Source organism: Erythrolamprus reginae, chromosome 6 (assembly GCF_031021105.1).
Source record: "Erythrolamprus reginae isolate rEryReg1 chromosome 6, rEryReg1.hap1, whole genome shotgun sequence".
In the NCBI taxonomy this organism is placed as follows: Eukaryota; Metazoa; Chordata; class Lepidosauria; order Squamata; family Dipsadidae; genus Erythrolamprus; species Erythrolamprus reginae.
The window spans coordinates 14,754,235-14,779,886 of NC_091955.1; the positions used below are offsets into that span (position 1 = coordinate 14,754,235).

General features: G+C 42.0%; 1 protein-coding gene across 1 annotated transcript in view; it reads left to right on the forward strand.

Moving 5' to 3' along the window:
- The window catches only part of SCUBE1 (signal peptide, CUB domain and EGF like domain containing 1), a 225,391-nt gene extending 213,486 nt beyond the window's left edge, over positions 1 to 11,905 (forward strand). Inside the window, exons 19-23 of the mRNA XM_070755321.1 lie at positions 648 to 809; positions 3,477 to 3,674; positions 6,918 to 7,070; positions 9,295 to 9,374; positions 11,753 to 11,905. Coding sequence (XP_070611422.1) covers positions 648 to 809; positions 3,477 to 3,674; positions 6,918 to 7,070; positions 9,295 to 9,374; positions 11,753 to 11,905 — 746 coding nt within the window. The remainder of the gene's footprint in view (positions 1 to 647; positions 810 to 3,476; positions 3,675 to 6,917; positions 7,071 to 9,294; positions 9,375 to 11,752) is intronic.
- The last annotated feature ends 13,747 nt before the right edge of the window (positions 11,906 to 25,652 follow it).

The window sequence follows — 25,652 nt, forward strand, 5'->3', positions numbered from 1 at the left end:
CAGCGAAGGCGCTCGTCCCAGCAACCGAGTCCTGCCGAGGCTCGGCTGCAAGCGGCCAGCGAGGCCGACCAGCTCCGAGGCGAGCGGCCGGAGCTGCGCCCTCCTTCGCCCGCCTCCTTTCCGGCAGGCAGGTGGGGCTGCCCAACTGTGCAGAGCGGCTCCTCCCCTCCAGACACACGCTTCCCCGACACGCGTCTGTGGCTCCACGCGTGCACGCCGCTTGCGGCTGCCCTTCTGGACTCCGGGGAGATGCCTTCAGGAACGCGACCCTTTCAATTTTTTTCCAATGTAAGACATACCCCGAAAGTAAGACGTAGTGGGGCTTTTGGGGGTAACAAGAAAGTAAGACACTGTCTTACTTTCGGGGAAACACGGTAGTAAAGTTTTTTGCAGCCCTTCACTCTTCCTTCCCTTTCCTTCCATCATCAGAGCCTTTTCCAAAGAACTGAGTCTTCGCATGATGCATCCAAAGTATGATCATTTAAGGCTGGTCTTTTGTGCCTTCAGTTTATTTGCCTTAAAAAGTCGCAAATGCATCCTGAATAAGACTTTTTGCCTAGTGCCAGCCTGATACGTTTCTTTTTTCTCTCTCTCTGTTCCTTTTATCTTGCATACTTTATAAAATAACCTACCACTCTTCTAAACAGTTCATTGTTCTCCTGGCCATTACTACAACTCTACAACCCACAGATGTATCAGATGTCCTGTAGGAACCTACCAACCTGAATTTGGCCAGAATTATTGCATCACGTGCCCTGGAAATACAAGCACAGATTTTGATGGGTCCACTAACGTTACACACTGTAAAAGTAAGTTTTCCCACTATCATCAGCTATACTTGCAATATTGCCTTGAATGCCCTGGGAGCACTTAATCTTCAACCTTATTGCCAGTCATAGCCCGTCTGTAAGCTACACTTGTACTATTAAATTGAGTTGAGTTTGAAAATCTTACAGAAGAAATTGCTTGACTGCTGTCTAAAACATTATCAAAATGCAGAATTCACTTCCATAACCCTGGGGGAGGAATTACTGACCCCTCAGAGAGGGTCCGCAACCTGGGCGTCCTCCTCGATCCACAGCTCACATTAGAGAAACATCTTTCAGCTGTGGCGAGGGGGGCGTTTGCCCAGGTTCGCCTGGTGCACCAGTTGCAGCCCTATCTGGACCGGGACTCACTGCTCACAGTCACTCATGCCCTCATCACCTTGAGGTTCGATTACTGTAATGCTCTCTACATGGGGCTACCTTTGAAAAGTGTTCGGAAACTTCAGATCATGCAGAATGCAGCTGCGAGAGCAGTCATGGGCTTCCCAAGGCATGCCCATGTTACACCAACACTCCGCAGTCTGCATTGGTTGCCGATCAGTTTCCGGTCACAATTCAAAGTGTTGGTTATGACCTATAAAGCCCTTCATGGCACCGGACCAGAATATCTCCAGGACCGCCTTCTGCCGCACGAATCCCAGAGACCGGTTAGGTCCCACAGAGTTGGCCTTCTCCGGGTCCCGTCAACTAAACAATGTCATTTGGCGGGACCCAGGAGAAGAGCCTTCTCTGTGGCGGCCCCGACCCTCTGGAATCAACTCCCCCCAAATATCAGAGTTGCCCCCACCCTCCTTGCCTTTCGTAAGCTCCTTAAAACCCACCTCTGTCGTCAGGCATGGGGGAATTGAAATTTGTTTTCTCCCTCTCCCCTAGGCTTATAGAATTTATACATGGTATGTTTGTTGGTATGATTGGTCTCTTAAATTGGGGTTTTTTAGATTACTTTTTAATATTAGATTTGTTACATTGTTTTTTATTGTTGTTAGCTGCCCCGAGTCTTCGGAGAGGGGCAGCATACAAATCTAAATAAACTAAACTAAACTAAACTTCTACACTCAGCCCGTCTAAAGCCTGATCTATCCGTAGCAGTAGAGTAAGACAGTGAGATGCTAAGTATCCCAGCCTCAGATCACATCAAGTAAACTGTTTTTGAGCATCAAGGCAATTTTGCCAGACAAATCCTTCTTACTTCTACTATAAAATCAAGGTCTCAATATCTCTCCAATGTGTTTTCACTTCCTTTAAAATAATGTAAAAATTGTGGAAGCACTATCTTGGCAGTCTGTTCTCTGTGTAAGAAAGAAGTACAGTGTTCCCTCAATTTTCGCGGGGGATGCGTTCCGAGACCGCCCGCGAAAGTCGAATTTCCGCAAAGTAGAGATGCGGAAGTAAATACACTATTTTTGGCTATGAACAGTATCACAAGCCTTCCCTTAACACTTCAAACCCCTAAATTACAATTTCCCATTCCCTTAGCAACCATTTAGATTATTACTCACCATGTTTATTTATTAAAGTTTATTAAAAAAAAATATTTATTAAAAGTCATACAAAAGTTTGGCGATGACATATGATGTCATCGGGCGGGGGGAAATGTGGTATAAGGGGAAAAAACCACGAAGTATTTTTTAATTAATATGTTTGAAAAGCTGTGGTATAGACTTTTTGCGAAGTTGGAACCCGCAAAGATCGAGGGAACACTGTAATGTCTTTTTTTAGCAAAGTAGACAGCCTAAGAGTCTGTGACTCTAGAAGGAATGCAGAAAAGAACAACTGGAGGACTCCAGTTCAGGCGACTGGAGGTTAAAACATATAAACAATAATAATAGTTAATAATAATAACAACAACAACGGAGTTGGAAGGGGCCTCAAAAAAATTGTTATCCAACCTCTTCTTAAAAACTTCCAGTGTTGGAGCATTCACAACTTTTGGAGGCAAGGTGGTTATGTCTAGTCTAGTGAAAAGAAGGACCAGGGGTGACCTGAACTTAAGGAGTTGCAAAGAGGAACAGTGTTTCCACTCCCACCATTTTAAAGCACAGTCAAAGACAGATATTCACTCCTAGGCTTACAGAACGTAGCGCAATCAGATTTATAGTTAGTGTTATGTTTGCAAGTTGTTAGAAATAAGGTGATCACTGATTGCAGCAGGGCGACCAATAAGAAGCCTGCTAGCGCAACCAATGGGAAGCTGAGGTGCGACCAATAAGGAGCCTCCGGGCGCAACCAATAGGAAGCTCCGGCGCGAAGTCTTGAAACATTGTCACCAATCCCAGCGCTAGTAACAAAGTATATAAGGTGCGGGTTTGGCCGCTTGTTTTTTAAGTCACTACCTGCCTGCGAGCTGGTCACTTTAGATGTTCCTGATTATTAAATAAAGAGCTGTTATCCTCTTCATCGGCCTCCAGCCTCTGATTTAACAGTTAGATCAAGAACCCAAAGTAAAATCATCCAAAATAATATTCATGGAGCAATTTTAATTTGCTAAATGATTTACTGTTGTATAGCTTCTTAAAGGTAAGACCAATGAGTAGATGAAGAGAATCCTTGTTGCAGAAACAGGGAAGTAAAACACGAGTAGGTCAGCTCAGTCTGACTTCATCTCTCTCTCTCTCTCTCTCTCTCCCTCCCTCTTCCCCCTCTCTCTAGATCAACAATGTGGTGGAGAACTTGGAGACTATACAGGGTACATCGAATCCCCCAACTATCCAGGAGATTATCCAGCCAATGTTGAGTGCACTTGGAATATAAGCCCACCTCCAAAGAGACGGATCCTCATTGTGGTTCCAGAGATCTTCCTCCCAATTGAAGATGAGTGTGGTGATGTTTTAGTAATGAGAAAAAGTGGTAAGCTTTGTCCCTTGAAAAGCCAGAAAACCATCTCAGAAAACTGTCACTGAATAATTTATCTGATTCAGAAGTGATGTTTATTTATGCAAAACTTCATAGTGTTGACTTAATGCTTATCGTTTCAAACTCCTGGCCCACCGGCCTGATGGGTCAGACGCTGGCCACGCCCACATCCGGTTTAGCGAAGGTGGGGGAAAGTCCCTATACATCACGTGATGCCACCATGATAATGTGACTTTGACACCCCGATTTAGAAGCTACATCTGTAGGGAGAATTGACTCTACAGTCAATATCTGATGAAGTTTTTGTCACATTTTGTATATAAATAAATAAATAAATAAAATAAATAAATAACACTTTCAATAGTGTCTAAATGGCTAGTCTTGGATAATGACCATGGTCTCTGCAGAATTGTATAATAATCACTTCTGGATCTTTTTTACTTTTATTTTGCTTTCTTCTGTCCAATTTACTTCTACCTCCAAACAATATTAAATGACATTATTTAGTATTACTCAGTGTTGTACATACTCTTGATCAGTTGGAGGATGATGAAGATATTGAGGACTTACATGAAAATAACAATGATAGTGAACAAACAATAGATTCTGAAAATCTTCACTTGATTCGATATTAAACTCAATCCAAACTGACCTTAGATAAAGGGTATGACAGAAGAAAACCTTTAAAAACCGCGGCCGCCATATGCCGCATACCAACAATTAAAGAAATTTTGAACTGTTACAAAACAGTTCTATGGGGGGGTACGGGCGAATGAAGGGCAATAGTGTATAAAGTATTTATATAGAAAGTTTAGAATTTAATCTCAATGTTGATATAACAATGTTTTCGCTTTGAAATGACATGGAATATCTGTACAAAATAATTAAGAAGATAAGCACAATGATTACCGTATACAACTATAAGTATGTTGAAACAGTGATGTAAAACAAGATATATTTGCTCTTCCTTTTTAACCTTTGTAATATAATAAAAACTACAGTATTTTAAAAAAATATTAAATGACATTATTTAGTATTACTCAGTGTTGTACATACCCTTGATCAGTTGGAGGATGATGAAGATATTGAGGACTTGGATTCAGATAGTGTTTATGAAGTAGTGGGGGGCCCGGGGTTACAGGTAGTAGAACAGGTGGGAGGCCAGCCACAGGATGGGGCTATGAGTTCAGATCTAGTGAGGGAGAATCAGACGCTCACTGGGTTAATCCTAAATTCAGAAGGATTCAGAAACGTAGAGAGCAAAGGTCTGGAAGAAGATATTAAGGAGAGGAATGGGTTAAATATTGTAGTGAGGTATTTGGCACATCAGGGGGCTAGTGGAGAAGAAGGGTGGAGTTTCAACGTTGCTGAAAAGAAATATGGAGGTGTTTTCGCCACGCTAAAGTAAGCCAAGTATTTTGTATTGTATTTAGTCAGTGCTGCTGTCGTTTTACAGCTAAGTAGTTAGGAAATAAATCTTGTCTAAGTGAAGCAGGAAAAGGAATGTGAGAAATGCGGCTAAGAGAGAGATAACGGACCGAGTGATGTCTGGAATGTGTTGAAAATACAGGAGAGCAGAGAAATAAATGGAGTTGCTTTATTCATGAAATGATGCATTTAATGAGAGTTATTTGTAATTACTAAACTTCTACCAGAAACCAGAACACTCAGAATATAGACTAGTACAGGAGCCTCCAACCTTGGCAACCTTAAGCCTGGAGGACTTCAACTCCTCCAGACTTAAATTTACAAAGTTGGAGACCCCTGGACTAGCATAATCACGAGTCCAAATAAGACTTACAAATGATTCCTGAAATTCTGCTAATGCCGGTTTAATTAGATCAGCTGCAAGATAGTGGGATATAATTTGAATAATGGTCTTAACTCAGTGACAGAATACAGGTTTTGCATAGGGGAGCTTCAGTGTTCAGTACCCAGGAAAACATGGATAATTAGGAAATATTTCTATCTGAAGGACTATACAGAGGTACAGGAACCACAGGAAGTCATTCCTACCAGTGAAATAAAAGCGATGCTAGCGCAGTGGGAGAACGTTGTTGGTTTCATCGAAAAAAATCACCCAGAGAAAGTAGCCACGAGTCGTTCAGCAGCACTTTTCAATGACACCTCATTGACTCACTTTCGCAACATTTTGAAAAGCAGGCAAAAGCAGATGTCATTGGATAAATTTCTTATGAAAAGAGCTGCTCCAAGTGAAAGTGCAGCCAAAAAGGCAAAAACAGATGATTAGGCTACTGTGTACATATGTAAATGTAAAAGTTTAAGAAAGTTTACAAGTTAAGTGTAAGAAACTTTATTATTCATTTACAGTGATCCCTCGATTTTCGCGATCCCGTTCTTCGCGAAACGCTATATCGCGATTTTTCCCACCCGATGACGTCACTCTCTTCCTTTCTCATCTTTCTTTCTCTCTCTCTCTTTCTCTATCTTGCTTCTTCCTCTCTCACACTCTCTTCCTCCCTCTCTCATCTCTTTCTTTCCTTCTCTCTCTTTCTCTATCTCTCCCCCTCTTGCTGGCGGGTGGCGTGCGTGCGGGAGAGCGGGGGCATCAGCGAGGAAGACCCAGGGAAGGTTCCTTCGGCCGCCCAGCAGCTGATCTGCTCGGCAGCGCAGCAGCAGCGAGGAGCCGAATCGGGGTTTCCCCTTTGCGTGGGCGGCGGGGAAACCCCGATCTTCGTCTGCTCGCTGCTGCTGCGCTGCCGAGCAGATCAGCTGCTGGGCGGCCGAAGGAATCTTCCCTGGGTCTTCCCCGCCACCCACGCAAACTCCACCATCTGCGCATGCGCGGCCATGAAAAAAGGGCGCGCATGCGCAGATGGTATTTTTACTTCCGCAACCCTACATCGCGAAAAATCGATTATCGCGAGGGGTCTTGGAACGGAACCCTCGCGATAATCGAGGGATCACTGTATATGTACATGTACATTTCTTCATTAAAAACATGTCTTTCTGCATAATTTGGACTAACTTTGTGACTTTTTTGAGGGCTGGAACCAATTAGAATTATTTACATTAATTCCTATGGGGAAAAGTCGTTCCAGATACGAGTTGATCGACTTACGAGCCCAGGTCCGGAACGAATTAAACTCGTATGTCGAGGTACTACTGTATAGAGATCTTGCTAAACTTCGACTACAGAGAATGCTAAATGTACATTAAATTCTATTTTTGCAAGGTTTTAAAATCTGTTACGTTTATTTTTTTTTTATTTTTAAGCTTCACCTACATCAATTACTACCTATGAAACCTGCCAAACCTATGAGCGACCCATAGCATTTACCTCCCGGTCACGGAAATTGTGGATTCAGTTCAAATCAAACGAAGGAAACAGCGGAAAAGGATTTCAAGTGCCCTATGTAACATATGACGGTAAAATATACGCCAGTATTTTTCTAATATACAGTAGGTGTATATGCACAAAAAACCCCAAAAAAATCATGTTAATAGAGAAGAAGGGATATAAAATTTCCTGGACTCTTACTTTTCCTTTAGCATTTTTAGAATCAGTATTGGTCATGATTTTCCATACAGGAATATATACAGTGATACCTTTTCTTACAAACCCCTCGTCATACAAACCTTTCGAGATACAAACCCGAGGTTTAAGATTTTTTTTGCCTCTTCTTCCAAACTATTTTCCCCTTACAAACCCAAGCTGCCGCCACTGGGATGCCCCGCCTCTGGACTTCCCTCCATGGGAAGCACCACCTCCAGACTTCCGTGTTTTTGCGATGCTGCAGGGGAATCCCAGCAGTGCAAAAACAGGCACTTCACTGGAAACGGAAGTCCGGAGGTTGGGATTCCCAGCAAGGGGAGCCTCAGTGAAATCGCAGCATCACAAAAACACAGAAGTCCAGAGGTGGGGTTTCAAGGACTTCTGTGTTTTTGCGATGCTGCAATTTCACTGAAGCTCCCCTCGCTGGAAACCCCACCTCCAGACTTCCGTTGCCAGCAAAGCACCCGTTTTTGCGCTGCTGGGATTCCCCTGCAGCATCACAAAAACACAGAAGTCTGGAGGTGGGGTTTCCCATGAAGGGGAGCCTCAGGGGAATCCCAGCAGCGCAAAAATGGGCATTTTGGCTGGCAAAAAGGGTGAGTTTTGGGCTTGCACGCATTAATCGCTTTTCCATTGATTCCTATGGGAAACATTGTTTTGTCTTACAAACTTTTCACCTTACAAACCTCGTCCCAGAACCAATTAAGTTCTTAAGACAAGGTATCACTGTAATTACTATTTACAAATTGTTTTAACTTAAATATCCAGAAAGTACTCCAAAAGTATTTTTTAGTAACTGAAAGTTTACTTGGCTCCCTTTCCCTAGTTGTTTTATTAATGATGGATGATCACACAATTTTAGAAACCATTTATTGATGAAATGTTTAACCATGCTTAAAACTCAAGAGAGACCTATCATATTTCTACTAGAAAGAAGATGCCTTTGTACCAATTCAGGGTATTTTCCTCAAAAAAATAAATACAGTCATACTTATTTGTTTTATGCATTGAGGAGAAATATATCAGTTTCACTTCTAAGATCCTGTAACCAGAAGTTAAATGCTACCAGTTTGGACCAATTCGCTCAAACTGGTAGGAAAAAATGCTGCCGGTTTAGGAAAACCGGTATATCTGACAATCAGCTGTGCGATGATCAGCTGTGCAAGGGGATTTAGATTAGCTAGAAAGCAGGATTTTCTACGTTCTAGCTAATCTAAATCACCTGGCACAGCTGAATCCCTCCCTTCGCTGTTCTACTTAACTTTGCAGACTCTGATAGCTTCAAAATGCTCTTTTTTCAGCGCTGTGTGGTAATGTCTGATGCGCGCATGAATGCGCAGAGGGAACCAGTAGCAGATTTCAGAGGATTTCGCTCCTGTTTCTATCTCCATATCCTGTAGTTAATAATAATAATAATAATAATTTATTAGATTTGTATGCCGCCCCTCTCTGAGATGTTGTCCTAAAAGGCCATTATTATTATTATTATTATTATTATTATTATTATTATTATTATTATTATTATTATTTATTGGATTTGTATGCCGCCCCTCTCCACAGACTCGGGGCGGCTAACAACAGTGGTAAAACAACATGAACAATCCAATTAATTAAAAAACCCTTATTATAAAAAACCAAACATACACACAAACATACCATGCATAACTTGTAATAGCCTAGGGGGAAAGGATAACTTAACTCCCCCATGCCTGGCGACAAAGGTGGGTCTTAAGTAATTTGCGAAAGACAAGGAGGGTGGGGGCTTTTCTAATCTCTGGCGGGAGTTGGTTCCAGAGGGCCGGGGCCGCCACAGGGAAGGCTCTTCCCCTGGGGCCCGCCAAACGACATTGTTTGGTCGACGGGACCCGGAGAAGGCCAACGGAACCCATTGGACTGCACCTTGACGCCAAGATTGTGAGAGGGAGATCGGCGGCATATAAATGTAATAAACAAATAAAATACATTTAAATAAACAAAAAGCCTGTGTTTAAATTCAGGATCACTTCAAAACATGTGACTAATCTGCCTGGATGTTGTTGTCAGCAAAAAAATGGAAATTAAACCACTGATTTGGTCCTTTTGCCATTCACTTTTCAGAGGACTATCAGCAGTTAATAGAAGACATTGTTCGTGATGGACGTTTATACGCTTCGGAAAATCACCAAGAAATTTTAAAAGTGAGTTTTTCATCCCTAGTCTTTCCTAGTGGCTTTTACTTAAGACGTTGCAGGGTGCTTCTTAAAATTGGGTGACTCCATTCTTAGGGAAAGAAAATCTTACGCAGTGGGGGCCAAATGCACTAGCAGGTTAATAATAATTAATCATAATTTATTAGACTTGTATGCCGCCCCTCTGCAAAGACTCGGGGCGGCTCACAACAACAAAAGAACAATATAATATAATACAAATCTAATAATTAAAAACTATGACTAAAAACCAACTATCATTTGTTGTGGTTGGCTCTGGCCCAGCTCCTGCCCCAGGGAATGTGGAGGTGGAGGCAGGGGAAATGTCAACATGTCCTAGGCCTGTTTTGTTGCCGGCAGAGTCAGGGAGTGCAGTTTCCTCGGACGAAGAAGAAGGTGGGGGTGACTTGGAAGAGGGGGGCTTGGCACACAGCCCAGGAAGCCAATCACCATTATCTTCGGTCGATTTGGATGACGAAGTTTTAGACCCACGCAGGCGCAGACTTATACATCGAAGAGACCAATTGAGGAAATATTACAGGAGATAAGAGAGGCCACCTGTGTTTGGGTGGGGCTCCAGTAATTAGAGCTGCTGCTATAAATAGCAGTGTGCTAGTTTGGCCGTTGTGGAAGATTATCTGATCACAGTTCTTCAGGATTGTGCCTCGCTGTTTCTGAACTTTGTGGATTTTTCACACCTTTGACACCAAAGCAGCGAAAAGTGTGTGTGTGTTTCACTTCGTGGGAAGAAGGAGGGCTGTGACGTTTCTTCACAGCTACTAGCTAAGTACGTAAGGACTGATTAAGGGACTTGTACAGCCTACAAGGTTGTTTTGGGGACGAGTGCTCTTTGCAATACAAAAAGGGTGCTTTGTTTCTTTTAAATTTTGTGATAAAGGACATTGTTTTGAATTTTCAGACGTGTGTATGTCTGAAATTTGTACCCGTGAATTTTCGGGAGGCTTCTACCAGAGAGCCTGGCAGAACATCATTAAAAACAATCAATACAATACAGTCACAACCACACATAACTCTTAATGGTCAGAAAGGGGATACATTAATTGCACATAGCCTGGCGACATAGATAGGCCTTTAGGGTCTTGCAGAAGGCGAGGAGAATGGGGGCAGTCCGAATCTCTGGGGGGAGTTGATTCCAGAGGGCTAGGGCCACCACAAAGAAGGCTCTTCCCCTAGGCCCCGCCAGATGACGTTGTTTAGTCGACGGGACCCAGAGAAGGCCAACTCTGTGGGACCTAATCCGCCGCTGGGATTCGTGCAGCAAAAGGTAGTCCTGTAGGTATTCTGGTCCAATGCCATGGTCACCAACACTTTGAATTGTGTCCAGAAACTAATCGGCAACCAGTGCAGGTCACGGAGTGTTGACGAAACATGGGTGTATCTTGGATGACCCATGACTGCTCGCGCGGCCGTATTCTGCACAATCTGAAGTTTCTGAACACTCTTCAAAGGTAGAGAGCGTTGCAGTTGTTGAACCTCAAGGTGATAAGGACGTCAATGACTGTGAGCAGTGACTCCCTGTCCAAATAGGGCCGCAACTGGTGCACCAGGCGAACCTGGGCAAACGCCCAGGGTTCCTACCAGTATAGTTGATGCCATTGTACCAGTTGCGAAAATTGAGCTGTGCGCGCAGCTCAACATCTCTGCCGTGTGTGCGCAACTGAGATTTTGCTTCTGCGCATGGGCAGGAAGAAAAATCTTGCGAGGGGACACACACGTGTGAGATTTCGGTGGGTTTTAGATTAGATTAGATTAGATTTATTGGATTTATATGCCGCCCCTCTCTGCAGACTCGGGGCGTCTCACAACAATAGCAAAAAAAAAAAACAGTACATAGTGACAAATCCAATGCCCACCAATCCAATTACAATTTTAAGTTAAGTAATTCATAAAATAATCTCAATATATATAAAAAACAAACACACAGTCAATCAAACAGCAAAACAACATGGGCAAGGGGGAGATGTTTTAGTTCCCCTATGCTTGACGGCAGAGGTGGGTTTTAAGGAGTTTATGAAAGGCAAGGAGGGTGGGGGCAATCCTAATCTCAGAGGGGAGCTGGTTCCAGAGGGTCGGAGCCACCACAGAGAAGGCTCTTCCCCTGGGTCCCGCCAGATGACATTGTTTAGTCGACGGGACACGGAGAAGGCCCACTCTGTGGGACCTAACCGGTCGCAGAGGCAAAAAAATAGCCAAATCTCACACGCACGCTCGTCCCCTCGGCAAAAACGTGGAGCTGCATGCTCAGCGCACCGGTAGGAGCAGAAGGAGCAACCCACCCGCCTAGCCAAATGGGAGGGCATGAAAGCCATTGCAAAATGATGTGTGTTTGCTTCTTCTGTTTCCCACAGGACAAGAAATTGATTAAAGCGCTTTTCGATGTACTGGCCCATCCTCAAAACTATTTCAAGTACACAGCGCAAGAATCGAAGGAGATGTTTCCAAGATCGTTTATAAAGCTCTTGCGATCAAAAGTTTCCAGATTTCTACGACCATACAAATAACTTCTAGTGCTTTTTTTCCCAGGAGTTTTTGTTTTATTTTGGGTTCTTTCGCATTCCTGTCCAATATTGTATTGAGTTTGACTGTAGAAACATTTTTGCTGACTTTAAGATTTCCTGCCCATCTTTATCTTAAATTGTATATTGAAGAATAACTATTGTTTTATAATCTCCAATATTTGATGGGAATTTTTTTTTCACCTCGAAGCAAAGTATCTTGGAATTCCAGAACACATCCAGTTGATGATCCATATTTTGGCTGCACAACTTTATTTTCAGTTTATCATAGAGAAGCGTTTGTTTTAGAAAAGGAACCGTATTCATCTACCGCATAAAGAAGATGTTGGGTTTAACCACGAAGACCCCTGTTCATCTTTTTTGAAGAAACTACCTGCAAAGAAGAATTATTGATAGAAAAAGTATGTAGTATAAATGATACTTGGATTTTGAATTGCACTTGAACTTTATATGTGAAATTTTGGGAAGAGGAATCTAAACTTCATTGTTTTCCTTTTGGGGGTTTTATGGAGACTTTTTTTTTTTATAAACCAAAAAGAAGATGAAGATAAAATATAGTTGCCTTAACTTTTGTTTAATGGGTTAGGCAAGAATAATCCTACAATCCATAGATTTCTTGCCCCCAGTATAACATTTTTAAAAGTCTGTTTTGAAAATGAAATGCACTGGTTGAATTAGACACAGAATTGGTTTCTCTGCTAAATTTTATACCAAGAAGGAAGAGTCTTAAGTGGGGAAAACTAGTAGCTATTTTTTTGCTCTTGATTGAATATCTAAATATGTACAAAATCTAACAGGGATCTGCTTGTGAATACCAGGGCAACAGAAATATCATTCATATACAGTAGTACCTCTAGATACGAGCTGCTCCACATGCGAGTATTCCAAGATACGAGCCACGAGGGGAGAGAAATTTCTTTTCGAGACCCGAGCTCAAATTCGGGATACGAGCCGAGCGTCCATTAGGTGGCGGAAGAATCCTTGCTTCTGGTTATCTCGGAGGGGAAAAACAAAGTCTAAAGCCATTTGTTCCAGATACGAGTTGTTCGACATACAAGCTCCCTTCTGGAACGAATTAAACTCGTATCTAGAGGTACTACTGTAATAATGTTTTTCAGAGGAATAAACCACAGCTCAGATGCTTGGTACTAGTACTAGTTGTGATGAAATAGGGAAAGAAATTCATGTCCTCTCTCTCTCCCTTCCTTCCTCTTTCTCTCCCTCCCTCTCTCCCTCCCTCCCTCCCTCTCTCCCTCACACCCTCCCTCACAGTAGTGTGTTCTAAAACTCTTTACTACCAGTTCGTGTGTGCGCTCACGAAGACACAACGCTTCTACGCATGTGCAGAAGCATCCCGGGCTGGTGGGCGGAGCCTTCCACCACTACACTACCAGTTCTTAGTTACCCACCACTGCTCCCTCCCTCCCTCCCTCTCTCTGCAAAGGACTAGGGGGTTTTTTTAGACCTTGGGAAAGATAAATTATTTTGTCCTTTCATGTGTGCATTCGTGGGTCGACAGCTTATAATCCTTGCTCAATATGATCTACTTATCATAATGGTTTTATTATGAATCTCTGAGTTTTGGAGGAGAAATACATTATTCTAACTCTACTTATTGGCATCAAGGCTGACTACAATATCTGCTGTGGTTGGCATAGGAAACTCCGAGAACGGGCAGAGAGTTTAACAGGATTTGATCAGGGAAGAAAAGTGGCAAGAATTGAAAATCCCAAGTTCTCTTCCCTGCCCATGAAACTAGGAGAATGATTAAATTAGCCACAAAAGTAGTCTTACTTTCTTCCATTCTACTCGATGTTGTAATCCAAACATTTTCGGTAATAAATCAGCAGGGAAAAATTGGCAGGAAGAACAGAACTACTCTTCTATATGTAAACCAGTAAAATTGTGAACTTTTCACAACACTCTGACACAGGATGTCTTAACGCAGAGGTCTGATGGGCATTTGCCCCTGGGCCCCATGAAATCTAGCAGATACATTGCATACTTTATTGTCATTGTATGTATATACCGTATTTTTCAGAAGATAAGACTCACCTTTTTCCTCCATAAAAGGGGCTGATAATTTGGGTGTGTTTTATACTCTGAATGTAGCTTTTTTATTTCAGCCCTAACTAGTTGCTAACGATCTTACCAGTTCTTACCTTGCAGGCTCTTTCATTGTTTCTCTCTGCGAAGAATGTTTTCCAAGCCCTAAGTCTTTACAGGGTTTTTTTCATTGCTCCAACTTGCTCTGGATAAGTTTCTTTCTTGCCCTAACCAGGTGCTAACAATGTTCCCACTCTTACCAGCTTGCAAGCTCTTTCACTGTTACTCTCTGCAAAGAATGTTTTCAAAACCCTAAGTCTTTGCAGGGTTTTTTCCCCATTGGTCTAACTTGCTCTAAATGTTTCTTTCCAGCCCACACCAGGTGCTAATGTTGTTCCCAGCTCTTACTGGCTTGCAAGCTGTTTCACTGTTACTCTCTGCGAAGAATGTTTTCTAAGCCCAAAGTCTTTGTAGGGTTTTTTCCATTGCTCTATTTGCTCCAAATGTTTCTTTCTAGGTGCTAATGATGTTCCCAGCTCTTACTGGCTTGCAAGCTCTTTCATTGTTACTCTCTCCAAATAAAGCTTTTTTAAAGTCCTAACCAGGGGATAAAATAATGTGATGAAGTTGACCAGACTAAGGACGTTAGCCAGATGAATACCTGGTAAGCAGATTCTTTTCCCTGTTTTCCTCCCCAAAAACTAAGGTGTGTCTTATACTCCAATACGTCTTATACTCTGAAAAATATAGTATTTTTTAATATTTTACTGCATTTTTAAATTAATACTAACATGCAAATACATGCTTAATTTTATTGACCATTTACATTTTTATTCCTGTAAGTAATTGTCATATGGCCCCCAGTACACAGCTTTGCCCAGGGCCCATAATGCTGTTAAGATGGCCCTGCTCTGATATTGATTTAGGAGTACTGAAAAATTACTCCTAACCATGGGTGGGCTTAAAAAAAATTAGTAAGGAGTTCTCTGTCCAGTTTCTGGGTGAGCGTGGCCATAGGGTACATTGCCTAGTCGGCCTCCTGCACAGGGGCGGTGTTTGCCCTCCCCGTGCACCGGAAGCTTTCATCAAGCCCACAGAAGGGCAAAAACGGCCTTCCCAAGCTCTGGAGGCCCATTTCCAGCCTTCCCGAACTTCTGGAATGCCTGTTTTTTGACCTTTCTGAGCCTCCACATGCACCCTGCACTTACCTGCATCCAAAACAGGCCACTTAGGGACTCCTGGGAGAGGGGGGGCAGGAATGGGTATTGGGGGTTCCCCGAACTGCACAGAATTTTAGCTAGAAGTTCTCCTGAACCCCTGCGAACTCCTAGTTGCCCACCCCTGCTCCTAACAGTAATTTATTTCAAATTGCATTCTGCTTTAAAAGATAAATAATATACAGAAGCCAAAAAAAAATGTATCCATTTTCTAGTACAGGTAGTCTCCGACTTACGACGGGGATCCGTTCCCATGGTCCGTCGTAAGCCGAGTTTGGTGTAAGTCAGAATATTCCGATTTACATGAATATTCCGACTTACACAGCGGCGGTGGCAGCTTCTTCAAGGAACAACAGCCGGTTCTTCTCGGTGCTGCATTGCTGCAGCCTCTGAGGCTGCTGCCTCCGCCGCCACCTCTGTTCGTGCGAGGGGATCTCCGTGGTGGGCAGCCTCAGAGGCTACAGCAGCGCAGTGCTGAGAAGGACCAGCTGTTGGTTCCTTGAAGCTGGTCCTTCTCGGGCTGCATTGCTGTAGCCATTGAGGCTGCCCACCGCGGAATACTTTGCAAAGCCCTCCTTCACCAATGGAAATTAGTAATAGTAATAGCACTATATACCACTTCATAATGCTTTTACAGTCCTCTCTAAGCATTTTATAGAATCAGCATATTGTCCCCAACAATCTGAGTCCTCATTTTACCCACCTTGGAAGGAGGGAAGGCTTAGTTAAACTTCAGCCGCTCAGAATTTAACTCTTGGAGTGAGCAGTGAGTTAGCCCTGCAGTACTGCTTTCTAACCATTGCGCCACTTTGGCTCTAAACTGAAATACAGTGGTACCTCGACATATGAGTTTAATTCGTTCCAGACCCGAGCTCGTAAGTCGATCAACTCGCATCTCGAACGAATGCCTTTAGACTTTGTTTTTCGCGCCGAGATAAATGGAAGCAAGGAGATTCTTGCGCTACCTAGTGGAAGCTCGGCTCGTATCCCGAATTTGAGCTCGGGTGTCGAACAGAAATTTCGCTCGCATCGCGGCTCGTAACTTGGATTACTCGCATGTGGAGCAGCTCGTATCTAGAGGTACCACTGTAGTGAAATTACTGCCTAACTCTAGTTCCAGTTCTACTTGCTAATGGTGTTGAATGGTGTTATCAGGGTATATAATTTATTGCATTGGTGGCCAATTCCAGCCAATTTGGCAGGGAGGATACCACTGAAAGAATGATATGGGATCAGGTAATCAGGTGATCAGTGATGCAGGAGTCATGGTTCCATAACAAGTTGACACTACTTATACAAAGTACAACTGACTTTCCCACCAGATTATGGAACAATATATACAGTGTGAATGGACAATACTTTGACTGAAATCTGCAAAGTCAGGATATAACCAAGTCCAAGGGATCTTCAAAGAACAGCTTCCAATTACTAACGCAAGTGGAGACATACCTAGTGTTCTGTCTGGGTCCCCCCAGACACCAACACCAACCAAAAAGAGTATCCAGACACACTGGTAAAAAGCAAAGTCAGTTTATATACTGGAAAGCAAACACAGGTAACAAAAACTGTTCTTACAGACAGGAACACAATGAAGCTTCACAGAGGTTTCATGAAGGCCAGGCAATAAAACAGGATTCTTGCTGGCAACAACAACACTGGAGATAATAAAACCCACGCCTCCCCCAAGTCTTTCAGCCTTCTAGGCCACAAGCCAAGATCAGAGACGCCAAGAATCGAAGCAAGGTCACAGGACTCCCAGTTGATAACTCTCCACAAGACTGTAAGGGCGGGCCTGCCTTTTCAACCCTGCTGAGGAGAACCACACCCAAACCAAGTTGTTGCCAATTCAGGGATGGAAATACCTTCCTAATTGGCCCCTTCTTTGAGCTGCACGTCTCTGCCTCGTGTCTATTATAGCCTGTGCGTCTTCATCCAATGAATCCAGGCTACTAGCTGGGGAGAGCCCCCCCCCCGGAGGTCTCAGGCTGCTCTCCCTCCTCCTCTTCCTGACGTTCCTCTCCCCCGTCTGCCTGGTCCTCCCCCTCCTGGTCACTATCCTCCTCCTCTGGGCATGGATCCGGCAGAGCTCCAGCTGGTCCCTGAGGAGCCTCAGGCTGAATCACAACACCTAGTCTCCAGATCGCGTAATGGAATGATTGAACAGAGCGCAAACTGAATGAGTTGTAAGTGTTTCTCTCAGGAAGAAAATATCTGGATTTTTTTTTCATGAAACCTCAGCAAAATAGGGATCCACTTGATTAATATGCTCATTGTAATAATCAATTTCCTCTTTTGATTTAAAGACAATCTATCAGGAGAATCAATGCTCTAGTGACATCAGAACCAGAAGAATTGCACTATGACTTTTCCATCAATACCAGCGCTATCCAAAGCAGTGAGAAAAGAAAATGTCAGCCTTTTAAGGTAGATGAAGTCAGCTTTGGCAGTGAAATCAGCAGATTGTCAGTAAGGGGGAAGAAGTGTTGGTTATGACCTATAAAGCCCTTCATGGCACCGGGCCAGAATATCTCCGGGACCGCCTTCTGCCGCACGAATCCCAGCGACCAGTTAGGTCCCACAGAGTGGGACTTCTCCAGGTCCCTTCAACTAAACAATGTCGTTTGGCGGGACCCAGGGGAAGAGCCTTCTCTGTGGTGGTGGCCCCCTCCCTCTGGAACCAACTCCCCCCAGAGATTAGAATAGCCCCCACCCTTCTTGCCTTTCTTAAGCTTCTTAAAACCCACCTCTGTCGTCAGGCATGGGGCAACTGAGATATTCTTTCCCCCTAGGCTTTTACAATTTATGTATGGTATGTTTGTATGTATGATTGGTTTTAAAATAAGAGTTTTTAGCTGTTTTAATTTTGGATTGTTGCATGTTGTTTTTACCACTGTTGTTAGCCGCCCCGAGTCTACGGAGAGGGGTGGCATACAAATCCAATAAACATAAACATAAACTTTCCATGCAGCAGCCATTTTGAGAAGAAGTCAAATTTGGAAATATCCTCCTGCTGTTGTTTAAAACAGTGTTTCCCAACCTTTTTTGAGCCGCGGCACATTATTCACATTTACAAAATCCTGGGGAAAATTGAGCCAGGGGGGAGGGGGGGGGCTGAAAAAAGTTTGGACCAAAAAAAAATCTTTCATCCTCCCTTTCACTCTATTTCTCTCTCTCCCCCTTCTTTCTCTCCCTTTCCCTCTCTCTCTCTTCATCCCTCTTTGTTTCTCCCTTCCTTCCTTGCTCTCTCTCCGTCCTTCCCTCCCTCTATGTCTTTCCCTCACCCTCCTTCCCCCCCTCTTGCTTTCTCTCTCTTGCTGTCTTTCTCTCTCTTTCTCTCCCTTTTTCTCTCTCCCCCTCTCTTGCTATCTCTCTTGCTATCTTTCTTTCTTTTTTGCTTTCTCTTTCTCTCTCCCCCCTCTCCCTCTCTTTCTCTCCCTCTCTTGCTATTTCTTTCTCTCTCTTGCTATCTCTCTTTCTTTCTCTCTCTTTCTCGTACACCACGCCGCAGCAACGGCATTGGGCAGTAGCCATGAGGTGGCGGCAGGGTGGTCAGCTGTGAGGCGGAGCTCCGGAACAGAGGCACCGATGGCAGCGGCTGGACATGTTGCTAGATGCCGTACATGCTGGCGTTGCGCTGGGCATGGGCGTGGGGCTGGAGCCTCCATCCCGGCCCAGCCAGCAGGCAAGTGCCAGCCACACAATGCCAGCATGTACGGCATACAGCAACATGTCCAGCTGCCGCTGTCGATCCCTCTGTCCTGGAGTTCTGGCTCGCAGCTGACCACCCTGCTGCCGCCTAGTGGCTACTGCCTGCTGCTGCTGCTATCGCCGCCCTCTTACTACCGCCGCCCTGCCGCCAGACTCCAAAGCTCACCTGCTACCGCTGCCAGGGAAGTTCAAGCTGGGCAGGGCGCTGCAGCTGCCGGAAAACTTGGAAGGCGCAAAGAAGGAAGCTCAGCTTCCGGTCTCACAACTTTTTGCTCTTCGCACTCTCAGCAAAAAGTTGTGAGACCAGAAGCTGAGCTTCCTTCTTCGCGGCACACCTGACCATGTCTCGCGGCACACTAGTGTGCCGTGGCACACTGGTTGGGAAACACTGGTTTAAAAGACAGCTCTTTTATCAGAATTGGTAAAATTGAGTCAAAAAAACAGGGGTGAAATGTTATGGTTCACCCAAACTGGTAGCAAAAAATTGTACAGGTTCAAGCGAACTGTTACATCTGACGATCAGCTGTGCAACAATCAGCTGTGCTACCTGATCTAGATTAGCTAGAAAGCAGGATTTCCTGCTTTCTGGCTAATTTAAATCGTGCAGCACAGCTGATTTCCCCCCTCGCTGATCTACTTACCTTTGCAGACTCTGATGGCTTCAAAATGCTCCTTTTTCAGCACTGCACAGTAGCGGTTGTGATGTGGAAGCGCAGTGAACCAATAGCAGGCTTCAGAGGGTTTCATCCCTGCAAAAAACGTTTTGGATAAAACAGTCATTTTAATAACTGAAATTCTTCCCATTTGTGACAAATCTAGTTTTTCCCATCTATGAAAATCCAGTTTTATCTCATTCCACATTTTAATATAGTTAGTTTTATACAAGATAGATATTTTATTAGTGTTAAATGCAAGGTATTTTTACCATTTTTTACAATCTTAAATTCAGTGTTATTTTCCAGTTTTCTTTTATCTTCCCTTTTATCTTCCTTGTCTTTTCCTTTCTGAATCTTACCCGGTTCCATCAATTCTCCATTGACCATAATCTCGGCCTTCTGTGGTGTATAAATAGATTTCAGTTTTTGTATAAAACTCCATATTCTCAACTACTTTAAACCTGAAATCCCAATTTAGATTATCAAAAGCTTTCTCTGCATCTAAAAAAATGTACAGACTATTTGTCATTGCATTGTTGTAAATACTCAGTTATATCCTAGACGATTCTTACATTGTCCTTTAGTTGTCTTTTAATTAATAAATTACACTGATCTTCATGACCATCATCTTGTCAAATGTTTTTAGTCTTTCAGCTAAGTTGGATGTAAAAAGTTTGTAGTCATTAAGAAGACTATAATACATGGTAAGAGTTAAGTCCTGCCCTTCCTTGAGCATCAGAGCAATCTATGCTTCTTTCCATGAATCAACCATAGACTGTCTGTGTAAAATAGAATTCATTACATCTTTCATTGAAAATAATAACTGATCTTCAAACATTTTATAAACCCACTCTAAACCATCTTGTCCCCTTGCTTTACCTATCTTATTTGTTCATATTGCTTCTGTTATTTCAAAGGTTATTACTTTGTTCATAATTTTCTTTTGTTCTTCCAATAATTTGGGTAAATTTTGGTTTTGTATATAGTTTCTTGCTCCTCCTATAAATTAAGTCCCCAAAAGTTGTTGGATATTTTTATTATCCATGTGAGTCTTATTTCCTTCCTTAATAATTTTAGTTGTTTTCCTTTCAGTTTGTTTTCTTAATTTGTACAGCTATCTCCCTGGTTTATTTGCATGTTTTTTTAAAAATCTGCTTTGTATATTTCAATATCTTTTTCATGTCTGAAATTGTTAACAGAGAAAAAATTTATTGCAATAGTTTTAATTAATTAAATGTGTTTTGGTCTTCTAATGATTTTTTATTTTTACCCTTCATTTTATCTCACCTAAAACATTTTGAATTTTTTTCACCCAATTTCTTCTTAATCCATGTATCTATTGTATCAAATAACCTTTTATCACAGTTTTATAGGCATTCCAACCTGTGGTCAAGTTGGCTCCCTTATCCATATTATTAAAATAATCTTGAATTTTTTTTTTTACATTCTTTGACAATTTATGGTCTTTACAATATGGATTCATTTAACCTTTACTTTAAAAACTGCAATCTGAATTTTAAAATGCAGTCATTGGATTGTGATCTGAAAAAGATTTTAGAATAATGTATCCTTCAATTATCTTATGAGCCAAATTTTTGGTAGTCCGTATCATGTCAAAGATTTGTCTTTCTGGAAAAAAGGTACAGTCTTTTGTGAGTCCATTTTTGTATCTCCATGCATTAAGTATATCTAAAGTGTCTGTCGACTCAAAAAATATTTGAGTTAGGTTTTTTTGCATTACTTTTACCCCTTTAAGAATATGTCCAGTTATAGGGTTGCTACCTCATTCCGATCTCCAAGAATGCACCAGTGTTGTAAGAAAAAGAAAATAAATGTTTAGAGTAAATGTTCAAAAACTTTAGCCTTTCCTTGATATAGGTTATACAGTATAAACCAGTAACAATGAATTTTAGTCCTTGTATTCAATTTGAACAATTACTGTACATATCTGCCTTGGCCATTAGCTAGTAATAGCTGTAGTTGTAATTGAGGAATTATGTATAAAACTATAACATTAATCTTCTTTTTGTGATTGGCAGAAATATATTCCAAACCCAATGTTTTGTTATCTAAATATTTTTTGCCTATTTTCATTTTCTAAATAATGGAAAGGTGGTTTGGGATTTGGTTTGGTTTGTTTTTTGCTTTTTTTCTGGGAATTTGCCCCCTTTACATTCCAAGTTACAACCCATCCTGTTTATAACAACAAACTTTCCAGTGCTTCAAGTTCAACTATGGTTCCTATCTCTGTGGCATGTCCCGAACTTATATCTGACTTCTTTTGCCATTGTCCTCCTGTTTTCTTTTGAAAAATGTTATCGTTCCACATCTCTCCCCAAAATGTTGGACTTTGTGCTATAGAATTTAGTCTAAAATGTTGGTTTTGAAAAATTAAGATAACTCCTCCTAGTTTATCCCAACGAAAGACAGTGTTATTTCTGTTATAAAAGATATGCCAAGATTTTCTAAGAATTGTAATTAAAATTTTTCCGAACAGTGGGCACTGTTTACAATGTTTCAGCAACACTTGTTCTTTAATAGATTTTTCTTACAAATTGGATCAAAAGATCTCTTGACAGTCGGCTTCTAATTGCACATATTGAACTCAGTCTATACATTTTATCACCTTCTCTGGGAAAATCCAAATTATCATTCCTCATCCATTTTGTAATTAATGTTATAATTATATGTTTGATATTAATACCTTTTTTTTTCACTTTCTGGCAAGCCCCTAATTCTCCAATAAAACTTTCTCCTTCGAATCCATTAATAATAAATTGATTGCTCCAATTTGCATATCTGACTTTTCTGCTCTTACATAAATATTCCTAACATCCTTTTTCAGTTGGTTTAACTGTTGTAAATTCTTCCAATATTTGATCCAATTTTTCATTTAGGTTTTTAGCCATTGACAATTTACTAGTCAATGCCTAACAAATTAATGCAGTCATCTCCTTTTTTGGTTTGTTTGTAAATTTGTAAATTTGTTTGTAAATTCAGGAATATTTTCTGCTCAAAATTCTTCATAAAAAGTTGAACAATAAAGTCCTCCGATTCTCTTTTTGCCTCCTTTATTCTCTGGGGGCATTTTACTTAATATGTTTTTATTTTATTTTTTATTTATTAAATGTACTGGGCACCCATCTCACCACTGGATAACTCTTAAATTGTACTTAATATGTAATATTAAAATTACTCATGTCAATTTATTTGTTTGTCAATAGGCTTCAATGTCTATATTGCCAGTTATTTAGTACAGTGTTTTACAACTAGTGTGCCGTGAGACATGGTCAGGTGTGCCGTGGGTCCCCAAACTACAGCCCATGTGCCGGATATAGCCCACGGAGGCCATTTACAAAAACATTCCCCTCAGAATCCCTCCAGCTATCAGCGACAGGAAGAGTGGAGGCACAGTGAACGCTCACTGACCAATCACCTTCTAGGATTCATCCCAACCACCAGCGATGAACCAATAGCAGTCCGCCTCTCATCCACACCCAGGAAGGTCCCCATTCGGGCTGCCGCGCACTTGCCATTGTGTGGCCACGGCGAGTAGTTGAAGCTGCTACTCCTCCCCATGGTCCCGATTTCTAATCCTAGTCAGGACTGGAGGTAAATGTTGCCACCACTAGATGAAGCCTCAGTCTCAGCTGGTTATGTCTATGTATAATATGTACTATGTTAGAGTGTCATTTTGTGTCATTTTGTTTGGTGTTGTGCCTCAGGATTTTGTAAAACGTGCCGCGGCTCAAAAAAGGTTGAAAATCACTGATTTAGTGCACAAGATAAACAGTCACTGGGCAATGCTCAAGGCCAAAAGTATTTCAGTGTGTTCCCAAACAATACAACTTCCTCTTACATTAAATAAACTCCCTTTCGACAATTATCTACTCTCTTAATTTGGGATAGAGTTGGGGTGATTGAATAGATCTGAGCATTTACTAGCTGGATGCCCTTCCTGACACCACATGGAGTTTTCAGATATTTTTATTTTTGTGCCCTAGGATATCTGCCATTACCTAGCATTGAACTCTCAAACAACCACTTTAAAATAAGCTACATAGCAATTACCACAGTGAGAAAAGAGAAAGATTGTTAATGTATGAGCACATACAGCTTGTGAACGTACAGAAATGTTTAAATTGAGATTAGTTGTGAATAACTACTTGGCTACACACAGATATATTAACTTGAATTAAAGTTTACTTTGAGAAATAACATAGTCAGATAAACAGTCTAAAGTCATATACATCGTAAGTCAGAATAACAATCCAAATATTATCAAGTACATAGCCTTTCTTACCAGTTGTCTTTGTCATCACCTCGAGGTTCGACTACTGTAATGCTCTCTACATGGGGCTACCTTTGAAGAGTATTCGGAAACTTCAGATCGTGCAGAATGCAGCTGCAAGAGCAATTATGGGCTTTCCCAAATATGCCCATATTACTCCAACAGTCCGCAGTCTGCATTGGTTGCCGATCAGTTTCCGGTCACAATTCAAAGTGTTGGTTATTACCTATAAAGCCCTTCATGGCACCGGACCAGGATATCTGCCAGACCGCCTTCTGCCGCACGAATCCCAGCGACCGGTTAGGTCCCACAGAGTTGGTCTTCTCCGGGTCCCGTCGATTAAACAGTGCCGTCTGGCGGGAGCCAGGGGAAGAGCCTTCTCTATGGCGGCTCCGACCCTCTAGAATCTGCTCCCTGCAGAGATTAGGATTGCCCCCACCCTCCTTGCCTTTTGTAAACTCCTCAAAACCCACCTCTGTTGTCAAGTGTGGGGGAACTGAGACATCTCCCCCTGCCTATGTAGTATTTGTGTATGATAGGGTTGTATGTATGTTTTTATATATTGGGGTTTCTTGTTTTTAGACTTTTAAATGTACTATCATTATTTTTAGATTTTAATTATTAGATTTGTCATCATGTACTGTTTTTATCACTGTTGTGAGTCACCCCGAGTCTCCGGAGAGGGGCGGCATACAAGTCTAATAAATCACAAATCACAATCATAATCAGCAAACAAAGGTATCAAGCCTAAACACATTTTAGCTGTAATACATGACTACAGTTTACAGCATGCGGAGAATTGCAGAGTAAACTTAACAGTGAGTAGCAAGACAAAGAGAGACAAAGAGGGTGACTCAGAGAAACATAGAAACATAGAAACATAGAAGACTGACGGCAGAAAAAGACCTCATGGTCCATCTAGTCGAGAAATAACCTATAAACTCCAGCTCCCTCTTGTGGCAATCTGCAACACCTGCAGCCAATATATTATAAATTATGGACAGAGTCCTAACAAGGATTTTAAAAAAACACCACTTGGTCTGAAGAACCAGAGGCAGGAATACATGCGAGAGGGGGGGATATCAGAGTTCCTTGAAATTAATACATTATATACAAAACTTCAATGAGTAACTTCAATGAGCCGGGGTGACGCAGCAGATAGAGTGCTGTACTGCAGGCCACTGAAGCTGACTGTAGATCTGAAGGTCAGCGGTTCAAATCTCACCACCGGCTCAAGGTTGACTCAGCCTTCCATCCTTCCGAGGTGGGTAAAATGAGGACCCGGATTGTGGGGGCAATAGCCTAGCTCTGTTAAAAAGTGCTATTGCTAACATGTTGTAAGCCGCCCTGAGTCACAGGAGAAGGGCGGCATAAAAATCGAATAAATAAATAACTAAAATAATTGAAGTCCCCATCACATTAAGGCAAAAGGCTGAAGTTTTATCCAGCCGCTCCTTGTAGTAAATCATATTGCACTTTAAGCAATAAAAATCCTTAATTGTAATCCATCAAGAGGATGTCAATCTTAACCACACTTCGACAGGCAATTAACTTCTAATCCACTCATCAAGAATGAAAAACAAAAAGCAAAATTGTGAAATGCAAGTTAAAAGTAGAAATCAGCACCTCCTAAAATGCAGACAGCAGTTGGACAAGTTTTGGCAGCAAAACCAGCTATCTGCCAATGGAGTGGGGAAAAAGCCCCACTGATTAAGGAACCGTTTTCTGGAAGGACTCAATTTTCAGTCCAAAATTTATGTTGTTAAGCAAGGCAATTGTTAAGTGAGTTTCCCCCAATTTTACGATCTTTTTGC